The sequence below is a fragment of the Castor canadensis genome, chromosome 9 (genome assembly GCF_047511655.1).
Source record: "Castor canadensis chromosome 9, mCasCan1.hap1v2, whole genome shotgun sequence".
Classification (NCBI taxonomy): Eukaryota; Metazoa; Chordata; class Mammalia; order Rodentia; family Castoridae; genus Castor; species Castor canadensis.
The window spans coordinates 63,705,346-63,719,253 of record NC_133394.1 but is presented as its reverse complement, the minus strand read 5'-3'; the positions used below and the strand labels follow the sequence as shown (position 1 = coordinate 63,719,253).

The 13,908-nt window shown below is 32.9% G+C and overlaps 1 protein-coding gene and 1 long non-coding RNA gene across 2 annotated transcripts in view; both read left to right on the top strand.

Moving 5' to 3' along the window:
* LOC141410484 (bifunctional heparan sulfate N-deacetylase/N-sulfotransferase 3-like) overlaps window positions 1-2,888 on the top strand; it is a 36,547-nt gene extending 33,659 nt beyond the window's left edge. The window contains exon 7 of the mRNA XM_074041119.1: window positions 817-2,888. Coding sequence (XP_073897220.1) covers window positions 817-840 — 24 coding nt within the window. The 3' untranslated portion in view covers window positions 841-2,888. The remainder of the gene's footprint in view (window positions 1-816) is intronic.
* A 2,804-nt stretch (window positions 2,889-5,692) lies between these two features.
* Window positions 5,693-12,475, top strand: LOC141410922 (uncharacterized). Its single transcript, XR_012435724.1, has 2 exons — window positions 5,693-9,923; window positions 12,052-12,475. It is a non-coding gene; the product is annotated as an uncharacterized lncRNA (long non-coding RNA).
* Window positions 12,476-13,908: the final 1,433 nt, after the last annotated feature.

The window sequence follows — 13,908 nt, the reverse complement described above, 5'->3', positions numbered from 1 at the left end:
ATTAACTTTAGGGTTAAATACAAGAAGAATTGGGGCAGAGGAAGAGAGGAATGCAGAATGATTAAACAGTCCAAGTCACGGGAGTCACAGTTGCTCATCATCTCACGATGGTCAGGTGGTGCCTGGTCAAGATAAGAAAGGCATTTTGTCTGGAGGTATCAACTTTTGTCACAAGATGTTACTGATCAGTCCTGTTCTTCCTAGATTCCACAGTGGCTGCAAGGTGACTGCCAAGAGAATGGCTCAGAGCAAAGACAGATACAAAGTAGAGGCAGGGATGCCAAACTTTTATCCTGCTTTTAGTTACCCTTTGGACATTTACAGGCACAAGTGAGGCATCAGTGCTTTTCAGGATAAATGGTTTCTCAGTACCTGTTACACTACTCCTGATTGGAACTGTGAAGAATGACAGTTCCTCTGTCTCATTACTACTAAGCTTATTATAACCTTTCTTTCTACAGTCTTCCTCCACAACCTTAGTAATCATTGTTTTGTTTGTATTTAAACTTGGTTTACATTTGCGATTTCTAGTCACATTTCTAAGCTGTCTTTATCTTCAGAAGGGGTGTTTTTGTTTTCAGAGTGTTTGCTAACTTCTCAAATAACAAAACATGAATGTGCTTACTTAGCATGATTTATTTCTTATTCCAGATCATTAATAAGAATGACCTGGCTGCATCTAACAATGCATGTAAAGCCCCTCAAGACAGTGTCACAGAATAAGTACAGGGCCAAAAAATTTTTCATTATACAGTTGACACTTATGTTTTCAACATGAACCGTCTTTTCTTTATTGTTACTTCTTTGGTAATTTAGTTGCTAATTATTGATGGGCAGTAGCTAAGAACAGATCCTGCAACAGTGATGGATGAAGTACAGAAGTTTCTAGGAGTCTCTCCTCATTATAATTATTCGGAAGCTTTAACGTAAGTTTATGTTCTAATTTGTTTATTCAAGGTCCAGCAGAGAACTTATTTTAAAGAAATTTGGTTTGGCAATACCTGGTCAGCTGTTTCTTATGTACTGATTGTTTTCTAGTTTAACATTAACCATTTGGAAAAAAAACATTTAAACAGTATGACAAAGAAATATCCTAAATCTTGTGTTGATTCCTACCTATGCAAAGATTTCCCCTGGAAGGAAAGTATAAAAACAAAATAGTTGTGAATCTTAAAACCAACAACTTACCTAAAAAGAAGCTATGTGAAATAAATTGGTAAGCTGAGCCTACTCAACCAACAATATTGGGACCTCTTGGAAGAATGAAGAAGCAATTGACTAACCTGTATGTAATTTTCAGAAACAATGTCAAACAGCAAGAAATAGCCCCATAGGTGACTGAATAGGCACAGAGAGAGGTATGACTATGGCCTTCAATGTACTTCCAGTGTTTACTTCTTGTCTTTACTCACTGTAAATGCCCTTGTTCCCACTTCAAAAGACAGCTTTCACAGCACTGGTTTGGTTTGTTGTTTGGGTTCTGTTGTGGTCTGTTGTGTTTTGTTTTGTTTTGTTTTCTTGCTGGTTTCCTGTTTTTCGTAGATTGTTGACTCCAGGGCTAAAACTAGGGAGAAGCAAGAGAGCCACTAGAATTTAAGGAACAAACACTCACTCTTGGGATTGTGCCTGTGCCTAAGAGTGAGTGCCTCCTTAAATTTTGTACCCTAGGTGCCTGTCTTCCCTCACCCTACTCCTGCCTCTATATTTTTATATAAGACCTTCATTTACTATTTTTAAATACAAACACCATCTTACACTGTTCATTTATAATGGATGACAATCAGATTTATGAGATTTATGACAATCAGATTTATGCCTCAAGCACATGAAAGATACTGAGCTGGATGAGCTGTGGACCTGACTCTTGTTATAATTTTTTTTTAATTTTAAAGGTCATGGAACAAGCTTTAAAGAAACAGAAAAAGACAGTACTGTGAAGTTATTCCATTTTCCTTTTCTGTATAAAAATCATTTCCATAGATAACTGGTTTTCCTTCTTTTATTATACTTTATCCTCTGTCAATTTAGAAAGTGAGAGGAAGATTTCTTTTACCTTCCAGCATCCCTTACACTAAAGGATTGACAGAAAAACATCAAACACAGCTTGTATCTTGTAAAAATCATACCCAGAGACCTTAAGTGACACATTTTGGTTTAGAGGACAACAGACTAGGTAGAACTCTGGAGTTTTGAGCTTCCTTCCTGAGAGTCATTTACTTTGTTGTTACTATTAACCTCCTGACTTTTTTCTATACTTCTAGTACTGCCAGAGTTTTGCAGAGCTTAGTTCAAGTATTAACAGACACCAGCCTTAAGTATTTAGCATTCAACTTAATCTTAAAGGAAGCTGAGTGATTTTCGTTTGCAGTTAGAAATTCAAGTCCACTTTCTGTCTTCTATCTTTTTAAGTATCTCTTAGAAAAGAAATCTTTTATTTTCTAAAAAGTTTTCTATTTCAACTTGGCTTATCTTTAGGTCTTTTTTATAGAGTATATGGCAAGGCTCTGTATTTCAGAAAAAAAAGAAGTAGAGTATTCTATAAAGACATAATCTTTTTTCCTTGAGGAACGTCCTTGACCTGCATGCTGTGTATTTGTCTCCTTTGTATCCAGCTTGGCAGCAAGCTTTTTATTCATCTCCACTACTGAGAAAAGGCTATGTAAACTTAAGAGAATTAATATCAAAGCAATGTGTTATATACAAAGAACTGTGTTTCACTTTGCACCTGGGATGTATCTAGCTAAAATCACCCATTACATGATCCTCTTGGGGGCTCAGGGGGTAAAGTAGTAAAATAAGATATATAGTCCAAGAAACCACAGTTTCTGGTCCAGCAAGCTGCCCAAGCTCTTACCCTGCTGATAGAGATGATGCACTTCCATTTAGTTTTCTTTATGTTTTCTTTCCAACCATCAGTTAACCTGACATACCTTGTAGTTGAGATAAGGATAGCTGTACAGGGAGTTGAAAGTGCACTTGAATATTTGGAAATTTCATGTCTTTGTCTTAGCTCTAAAATGATCTTCCTTTACCCTGTATCTTTTTTTTTTTAAACCAGAGTCCTGTATTCACAATTTAGTTACTCTCATTAGAGTAACCCTATAGTGACGGCTATTTTATGGTGCTTTGGAAATGTTGGGAATGACTATGAGTACAATATGTAGATTCTCAGAAATGTCATTTATACAGTTGCCAGGAGATCCTTTATATACTTTCATATTGCTTCTTATTTTCCTGATAATGATAGTGAAGATTAGAAATTTCCTTCAGTGAAAGTCTTCTATGAATATACTAAACTACAAACCAACATAAATTCTAATATAATCACATAAATTCAGTGCTTTACACACAGTACAATAAATGAGTGAAAGGTGGACTATACAAAATATTACTATGCAATCTTGGCATGCAAAAATGCTCTAATTTAAGAGGTCTCTATGCTGACTATCTCCAATATAGAAATTGTAGTGTCAAAACTCTTTTCAAGAAGAATAGCAAAGAAATCCACTATTGTAAAAGTGTGTTTTATTCCTTCCCACAATTTCTAAAGAAAGTGTTCAAGAATCCCAAATGCAAAGTCACTAGTCTGTGATGATTTAAAATTACTTAGTACTGTCATCATGGGGTTCAAATGACATACTGAATTTGTTTTAAAAATCTGATTTTCTCAGTGAGTATATCATTTGAAATCAGCAATACAGGCTTAAAGCAATATAAATGGGACCTTTCTCATCCACTTAAAGTAAATTACAATCTTACAACTCTTATTCAACATAACTTTAATCTCTAAATTGTGTATAAGATTGATATAATGATGCTCCTTTAGTTTTTAGGTTATGTATAATAGTATTTTAAAGCTGACTTATTGTTTGGGAGAAAGTAGGGAAAGCATTACCTGACATGGATTGCACTAATTTGTATAAACTAAAATGAAAAATATACATAAACTGTTAATTTTGCCATGAATAGATCCATTCATAATTATCACCTGCCCATCAGTGACCATGACAGAAGTCTTCACATTCTAAAATATCAGTTAAATACCTGAACCTGACATCTCACTTGCCAATTAATTAATTTGTTGAGATTAATGAAACCAAATTGTGTTAAACAAATTTTTAAGACTAATTTACTTTGAAAACTTCAATAATGGGCAATGAGAATTTGAAGAGCAGGGATTGATCATAGTTGTGTGTGTGTGTGTGTGTGTGTGTGTGTGTGTGTGTGTGTGTGTTGTGTTGTTTTATTTTGTCTCATGGATGAGGCTTAGCTCAATCATAAAGGACTAAAGCTGCTTCAAAGTTCAGAAAGACTTCAGTTGTTTCTAATATCACTTCCTTTGTCCAGGAATTCTTTTCCAACCCAGTGCTGATGAGTTTTAGTAAAAATCTGCCATATTAAAACATTTTAGTAGCAAAAAATAGTAGCCATAATAAATAAAGTCTGTTGTTTCTCTGGATGACCTACAGAGAGCACCTAAAAATGCATTGAAAAGAAAAAAGATCTATTCCAATTTCTTAATAAATTTTTAACGTGGCTGTACCATTTCAAAATAAATATATATTTATATGTATTAAATTTTTATAGGTACACATATACATCCCCATGAAAACATTGTATGGTAGGCATTAGTAACTTCCTTTTCAGATAGAAAAACCAGAAAACTCAAGCCAAAAGTCACTCAACAAATAAGTTGAGGAGGCAGAATTGAATATCAATCAGTTATTTCTGGAACCTGCACTGCCAATCTGTGAAGCAATTCCCATTGGCATAAGATGTTAGAACCACAGAAAATCAATATTGTATTTCCTAATGAATACTATATCAACAAGAAATGCTTCCTTTTAAAAGCTGGAATGTTAAAATGAGTTTTTAAAGTAGTATCAGACTTTATTAAAGACATAATCCATCTCTAGACACACTGACACACTAAATATCACTTTGCAAATAAATGTGTAATCATAGAGATATGCAAATTAAAACCATTTTCAGATACCACTATGTACCCATTGGAATGGCTATTATCCAAAAGAAAATCCAAATGGCCATAAACCCAAAAGATAATACCAAATATTGACAAGAATAGGGAGAAATTGCAGTCTCATATACTGGCCACTTTAGAAAGCACTTTTTTAGTTTCTTAAAAATTAAACTCCACTCCTAGGAATCAATCCCAAGATAAATACAAACCTAAGTACATAAAAAAACTAGTAAGTGAATGTTCATAGCAGCATTATTCATGATAGCTAAATATAAGAAACAATCCAAATTCCATCAACTGGCAAATGGATTAATTTGGCATATCCATACCAGAAAATAAAAAGAAAATGCCTATAAGTGACAAATTTACAGTCAAAAAGATAAGTGTTTACCTAGCATGGGGCAGGGGTGACAGCAAAGATTGACTACAGTAGGCTTTAGTAATTATTTTTAGGTGATGGAAATGTTCTATAAATGGATTGTGGTGATAAATTTGCTAAGTATCATAATTGTACAATTACAATAAGTGAAAATTAGGATATGTAAATTGTACTGCAAAAAAATGCTAAGAATAAAATCTGGGGCTAGGGGCACAGCTCAAGTAGATGACTACCTGCCTAGCATCCTCAAGGCCCTGAATTCAGTCCCCAGTATTGAAAAAAAAAATAAAATGTGCATTGCTAAAATGATTCATTAAATCATAAAAGTATAGGTGCTGGGAGAGAACTGAAAAAGTTCTTATTTTGTCCTATATTAATAACAAAAAGGATGTATTTTGATTTTAAAATTTATCTGCACTATTTTGGCATGGAAATATTATTTCAATTTAAAGGCATCGCAGACCTTTTAAGTATTACCTGAATGTTCTTTAGTATTCATCTGCTTGAGGTCAATCACATTTTCATTAATACAGAAATATCACTGGTTAAAGGTTGCCATTCTCCTTGGAGAATCTAGGTGCCCCTGCCCACACGTCTCTTCTAGTTACTTCTAGATGACCCCAGGTTATATTCCATAAAGTTTAATACCATTTAATAAAATTCTATTAATAACTATTATATGCATGACTCTGGAGACATAATGAAAATATCATTACCACCAAGACAGGGAAGTCATAAAGAGAAATACTACACAGCACATAATACTTCTTTCAAAGTATTTACTTCCTAAAAACCTTGAAAGGAGGGGCCCAGCTAGGACCATGACTGCCAGTGTCTACATAAAAAGGCTGTTTCTTTGCTGTTCCACCAGACTTCAGTGGCATTATGGCTATTTTATTGGTCCTAAGGTCATTCTTCAGAGGGACATTGCTGATGTTCTGAACAGATGTGAAGTGTGAAGTGATCTTTCTCCATCATTTGTCAGATTTTTTTCACCTGGATTCTTAATTAATATTATTCATGTCTTCAAACTCACAAGTCCCCTCATCAGCCGCAGTCCTTCACCTTGTATCTGTGACTGTTCTCTATGAGGAACTAGACTCAGTGCCTTAGGGCACCTGGAAAATAGGTGCAATAATTTCTCTTCTCACTTTTCTACTCTGACACACTCACACCACTGCCTGTGAACTTATGCGTGCAGACACTTGAACTAAGTGCCACACACTCATACACAGGCACTGTATAATAATATCTAATCAATTAGCAGAGATGAAAAAGAGCCTATTTTTCTTTTTATTCTTAATTTTAGTGTGTGAAATTCAATGTTTCTTAGAAAAACCTTCTCTCATAAGATTGCTCATTTTAACACATGGGACATGTGTTATGTATCTACAGCAGGTATATTTTAACAAAACAATAATAGCTGGTCCGAATTCTGAATTTTGATCACATGAATACCTAAAACGTGCCAGAATTCACATGTGGAAAGTGCAGATAGCAAACTGTTAATAAAAATATTGCATCAACACAGACTTCCAGAAATGTTATTACATTGGAATTTTCTAAAGGCTTTCATACATAATTCAAATAATAATGCCCTCAGGAGTGCCCTCTTTGTACCTTCACTACAAAACTAATTCATGCAGCTGTTTTATTGATTCAAACAAGAACATAAACTGCATGAAAAAATATGTTGTGTCATGGTGTTACACAGTTGCTTTAATAATGATAAGGAAAATGCTTTGCACACATCCTATTGTGTCTAGTAACTGAAGCAAGACAGAGGCAGTTATAAATTTACATTCTTTCCAAAGGCTATAGTCATAAACACCACAACATTAGCTACATATAGGCTCCATACACACACATTATAAATCACACTATAACTTTAAATGTTTTATTGACATATAATTTTACATTTAATAAAATTCACCAATTACAGTTACTCAGTTCAATGAATTTTAACTAATGTATATAGCTATATCCACTGCAATCAAGTTTTAGAACATTTGTATTAGTCCAAAGAGGTTCCTCATGCTGTTGTGCAGTCAAACCTTTTCCCTTACTCCCAGCATCTGATATCAACTATCTCCTTTCTTTCACTTAGCACAATATTTTTGAGATTCCTCCAAGTTTTTATACCTATAGCTGGTCCTCCTTTAATGTTGAGTAGTATTCTTTTCACCAAGAGATGGACAGAAGAGAATGTTTCCATTTGGGACTATTATGAAAAAAGCTACTATGAACATTTGTGTAAAGATCTTTATGTGGGCATGTATTTCTTATTGTCCTTGGGTTAATACCTAGAAATGGGGCCAATGGGTCATAATCTAATTATGTTTTTAAATTTAAAAGAAATTTGACAAAATGGCTGTAATATTTTTAATTTCTACAAACAAGATTTGACAATTCTACTTGTTCCATTCCTTTGCCAATACTCGGTATTAGTCTTTAAATTCAGTCATTCTAGTGAGTGCTATTTCATTTTCATTTTCATTTGTATTTCACTGATACTCATGATGTGAAGTAAATTTTATTGGTTTATTGATCATTTTCATTCTTTGCTGAAGTGTCTGTTTCAATATTTTACTCAATTTTATTAGTATTATCATCTTTTAGATTGAATTATATTTTCTTAGTACAAGTCCCTTATGAGATATATGTTTTGCATATATTTTCCTCCAGTCTGTGGTTTCTTAAGTATCTTTAGAAGAAATCTTTTAAGAAATCTTTGCCTAATCCAAGGGCATGAAAATTTTCTATGTGGTTTTTCTCTGTTTTCTTTCAAAATTTTTACAGTTTTAGCTCTTAGGTTTAGGTCAATAATCCCTTTCATGTTAATATTTATATATAGCATGATGTAAGGGTAAATGTTCTGTTTTTCCATGTAAATATTCAATTTTTCTAGTGCAATTTTTCTAAAAAATTAATCATCTCCCATTGAATTAGCTTGGCACCTGTTTTTTTAACCAGTTGACCAATCGTTATATAAGTCTATTTCTGGATTCTTTTGTTCCATTGATCAATTGGTTTTCTGATACCAATACAATACAGACTTGATTACTGTATCATGATAGTAAATCTTGAAAGTATGTAATATTGGATTTCGAACTTCACCATTTTCAAATCATTTCAAATTGTCTTAGCTTTTCTAGGTTCTTTATATTTTCCTGTATATATTTAAATCATTTTTAGTTTCTACAAAAGAAAAAAAGAGCCAACTGGAGTTTTGGTTGAAATCACATTAAACTATAGACAAATTTGGAAAGAGTTGATACTTTAGATAAATTTAGAGAAAGTTGATACTTTTAAAGTATTTAGTCTTCAGATCTATGAACATAACACAGCTCCTTCTATTTTCTTTGCTCTTAGGAATGTTTTGTAGTTTTCAGTGCACTAATCTTGCAGATATTTTTTGTTAACTTTCTCCTCAGGTATTTGAGGGTCTTATGCTAATTTAAATGTGTTTTTATTTACATTTCCAAAATTATTCATGTAATTTTTCAAAACATTGAAAGTAGCATACAGAGTAGTACAAACTAAAAACCAAATAAAAAAAATTCGAAATGATAATTCTTTAATTGAATAACAAAGGCAATATGAAAGAATTGTCATTGCTGTTGCTTTCACTTTTATATTTAAACATGGAAATTACTGCTTTGCTTACAATGAATAATAATACAAAACATACCCAGAGACCAATAAAGAAGAAAAGGCCCTGAATCTAGAGCCAGGAGGCCTAACTTGAATCATGACCAGAATAGTGGGGAAGTATATAGTCCAAGAAAAGTAAAACTTAACAAGCATTTTCTTCCCTTTTATTTTTTATTGAACATATGTTTAGTGAAAATTCACAAGAGCCAAACACTGTACTAAGTGCTATAAAATGAAAGGAATTCTGCACACCATTTCCTTAAGAGTAATCTCTAAATGAAGACCCAAATGAGAGTTACATGAAATACTTTGGTAAACTGAAAGGCAAATTTGACATGCTACCATTGACTATGCTGGAGAATCCTAAAAGTAATCACTGCATGGCACACCAGAATGTTTTTTTTTAAATCACCCTGTGGTTAAGTAGTACAAGTATAATCTAAATCCACAGACATGAATGAAGATTGATACATCATTTTTAAGTACTATAAATGAAAAGAATGAATGTAAAACTCAATTTTTCCTTCCAGATGAAAGAGATAGTCTTATTAATTTCTATTAATAGGGTATCTTCTGCTGAAATTTTTTCTACTAAGAATCTGGCAAACTCACAAATATGACAGATGGACTGAGATTTCAGAGATATGCCAAAAGACTTTCTGCAAAGGGATATAGTAAAAAAAATTCCAGTTCCCCTAGCTGTAGATTAATATCCGAATTCATATATTTATGTTGTTGGTCAATAAATCTTAAAAACTGCTTGAAAAATACTCTTTGGGTTTGGGAGGGTTTCTTTTTTTTTTTAGATTTGATTCTCATAAAGCCTTCTGGTGTCAGTTATTGGAAGAAGGTAAAACAAAATGCCTTGGAAAGAGTAAAGGAAGAAAATATCCTCCAATGGATTCTAATGTAAGTATAGAGCTTAAAAAATACAAACTAAATGTACAAAATGATAAAATCACATATATTTTCTTAGAAAAGTGATTAAAGTCAAAATTCGGCCCTTCTAAAAATTAAGTGACATTTGAATTCAATAATCTAAGTTGCTTTTCTTGATTTTTCCAATTACATATTATTACATATTGCAAGAATAAAATAAAGTAAAAGAACTTGCAATTGTGAATCAAAACCAAAAGGTAACATATCACTACAAAAAGAATGACACCTGCACAGAATACTTTTTTTGGATACTGGGGTTTGAAATCAGGACACTTGCCAGGCAGGCGCTCTATCACTTGAGCCACTAACCCTTTTTATTGGGGAGGACTATGTGCTTTTTTGAGATATGGTTTTACGAACTATTTGCCTAAGCTGGCTTTGAACCACAATCCTCCTGATCTCTACTTTCTAAGTAGCTAGGATTATAGAAGTGAGCTACCAACACCCAGCTTGCACAGAAATTTTGTCACTAAAAATGTTCATTGAAAACAAGACAGGAAATATGTCAACTAAAAACTGCAAATAAGACCAAAAGATTTCTCTCTTTTTTTTTTCACTGCTAAATCACTCTGTAGTATAAGTATAGCATGGATAATAATGTTAATTGCTGACATAATACACTAAGCTTTGAACTGTTACTATGCTATTAAGATGAAGGAGTTAATGTATTTCTCTAACATCCTAGCAGATGATTGAGGCTTTAAGGAATGGAGATATGTATACTGCAGTATCAGCACTCTGTGTTTATTCTGTTTAGAATGGTGATATTGCAAGCACTTAACACTATAGTTTTCTCAGTTTGAACAACCTGTATTTTGACTTTAATGCTTATTTCACATACAGTAAGATTTATTCATATTTTATTTCATAATCAGTCTATTTAGTATATAATTTTGAATGTAAGAATCCAAGATTATTATTATTATTATTCTACTATATATATTATACTATATATTATTATTATTATTATTATACTACCTTTAGAACTCAGAAATTTAAAATATTTGGGATTTTTTCCGCAATGTTTAATATTTCATGTTAACTGACAATCTTGAGGTGGTCTTAGAATCCTCAGGTAACCTGAATTTATTTGAAAACTCTTATCTAACAACACCTTCAGGATCATTTGTTGTGCCAAGCCAGGCCTGAGAGACAAGGGTCTAAATTCAATAAGTTCACAATTAAATTCTGCATAGAAGGTATGGTGAAGGGGAGATTCTGTTGTATTGATAAAGAAACTATATCATCAACACTCTAATTTTATTTGGTTTTGGTTAATTGTCAAATACACCTTCAGAATACAATGAAAACAATCCTAATACATTAAAGAGAAATCAAAAGATTATTTCTAGAGTATTTCAAGAAAGCAATATAAAATGTATAATTTTATATCAAAGATCTGCCTATATATTTATTAAAGCTAAAATGCTTAGAAGACTCTAAAGAATGTCTTTCTTAGCATTTTATTTTACTCTTGTCTAACAAACATACTGAGATATTACACAAAATTTGTTGGTAGAGATAGATGAGAAAAATACAACGTTTCAGGATATAGATTCTAGATCTCTCAACAAGGTACTATGTATACATACTTTAGTAAAAGGAGCAGGAAGATGGAAAGTGGTTAAGAAAGACTAATACAGATGGAGTAAACTTGATCAAAGAAGATTATATGTATTTCGTAAATATCACAATGAAACCCCTTTGTACAATTAATTTATGCTAACAAAAAATTTTTTAAAGAGGTGTGAAGTGGCTGATTTTGTGCAGATAGCATCAAGAGAGAGGGCAAAAATAAAAGAACCTCCACAGAGGCTCCTTTTTCCATTTGTGATGGAACTACAAATGTGTAGGATGGATTAGAGTAGGTGACAGCACTCTGCTCATCTCACCTCCTAGTACAGAGAAATGCCAGTACCCCACCTCAAGACTATCAACAAGACATTGTATGATGTGCTGAATCAGTAATCCACATGCTTAATATAAATTTTAATCTAGACCTGGTGTACCTGATACTTATTTAAGCATGATCAAAGGATATGGACTATACTTCAATAAACAAAGTTAAATGTTCTTTTATCTCTTCCTCCCCACTCAGAGCAGAGCCTTTTTGTCAAGCTACTACCAAGATCACAACGTGGAGCTCTCAAAGCTGCTGCACAAACTGGGACAGCCTCTGCCATCCTGGCTAAGACAAGAGCTGCAGAAAGTGAGATAGCACTGAGAAAAAAGCTTCCCAAGAATCCACCTTCCATATACTAACAGTCACCTTTCCAAAGCTTCCAGAAGCTATGAAAAGGCTGTCAAAAAAATATACCTCTTCATACAAGAAAAAAAGAACAAAGTTCTTTCCATGTGCTGGCATGTGACTGCTTAGGAACAATGGTGTCTGTTACAAGCCTTGAGGCCTATGGCCTTCCTCTTAACCCATATCTGAGCCTGTGGGATTATTGTAGACTACTGTGCATTCATGTGGAAGTCGTAGCAATCGACATAAATAATAAACAAAATGCAGAACTGTTTCATTTCACAGTGATATTTACACTTTTATGTATCAACTAAGATTGTGTCTCTGTAGATTTTTAGACCACTGTTTGCCTGTACAATGTTTTCTTATTCTTTGATGCTATAAAGTATCCTACAAAAACAAGAACCAAAATAAACATCACAATGTAACATAAAATTCCAAAAACATACAACTCATGAAAAAAATGTCTGCCAAAATTTAAATCCACTGAAGCATTTAGAAAGAATTATAAATCATAATTTTTGCTAGATCAGAGAGTGGAAAAGTTATATATATATGAGTTTTACCTGCATCAAAAAGATAAGTACTACAGCAAGAAAAAGTATCCTTTCATATATATAGTCTAGTGCATTTATGTAAAAATTTCTAACTGTTTCATCATAATGTAACTGTCATATTGAAATATATATGGTAAAACTATTGGTTAGTAAATAGAAACACACAGAGTACACCAAAACAGTAAATAATAATGTAAGTGTGCTCGGTAAATTCTCTAAGAGGGAGACATGATAGGAGTTTAAAGGTATGTCGTTCAGAACGTCATGTCCACTTGCTGTAAACTGTAAATCTATTCTAGTAGTCCTCTCTGGTTCTGCAGAAATGCATAAATAAAGTTGGAGATATGTGTCATCTCCAGAAACAGGTTGACTTTTAAACATGAATAGCTTCCTTTTTGATGTCCCCAGAACAAAACATACTAAATGAAAACTAGAGGCAGTCTCCCTAGATGCTGTGTTTAGGCTATGTACATTTAAATTGTTGAAAAACTTCATTTTCTGGGTAATTCAACAAATTAATATCTTGGATTTGTAACTTGATATTTGAAATTATACTTTTGATACAAGACAGAAAAAATAGGCACGCTAGAGATCCATTTTTGAGAATATTTCATACATCACTCTCATGGAAGATAACAGAACATTGTTAAATTGATGGATTACCTACTAAATTAAATGCAGAAAGGTCAAAGATGAGCAAGGCATAGTTCTTAAAATATATTTACACTTATATTTTTAATGAAAAAATATGATTGATAAACTTTTGAAAAAAGAATACAATAAATCATACTTATTTTCTTGTATTAGTATTTACTTCACTTTTAATGTACTTACACATACAAAAATTTAAGTAGTGAATACATTTCTTGCTATAATTATATAAGCATTTATAAAATATTCTCAAAGTTATGATTTGAAAAAAATATATGAGCCAGGTGCTAGTGGCTTGTGCCTACTATAATCCTACCTACTTGGGAGGCTGAGATCTGGAGGATCACAGTTCAAAGCCAGCCTGGGCAAATAGTTCATGAGACCCTGCCCCCCATCTCAAAAATAACCACAGCAAAATGGACTGGAGGTACTGCTCAAGAGATAGAGCGCCTGCTTTGCAAAATCTGAATTTAAAAGTGAACTCTATCAATTATTTACT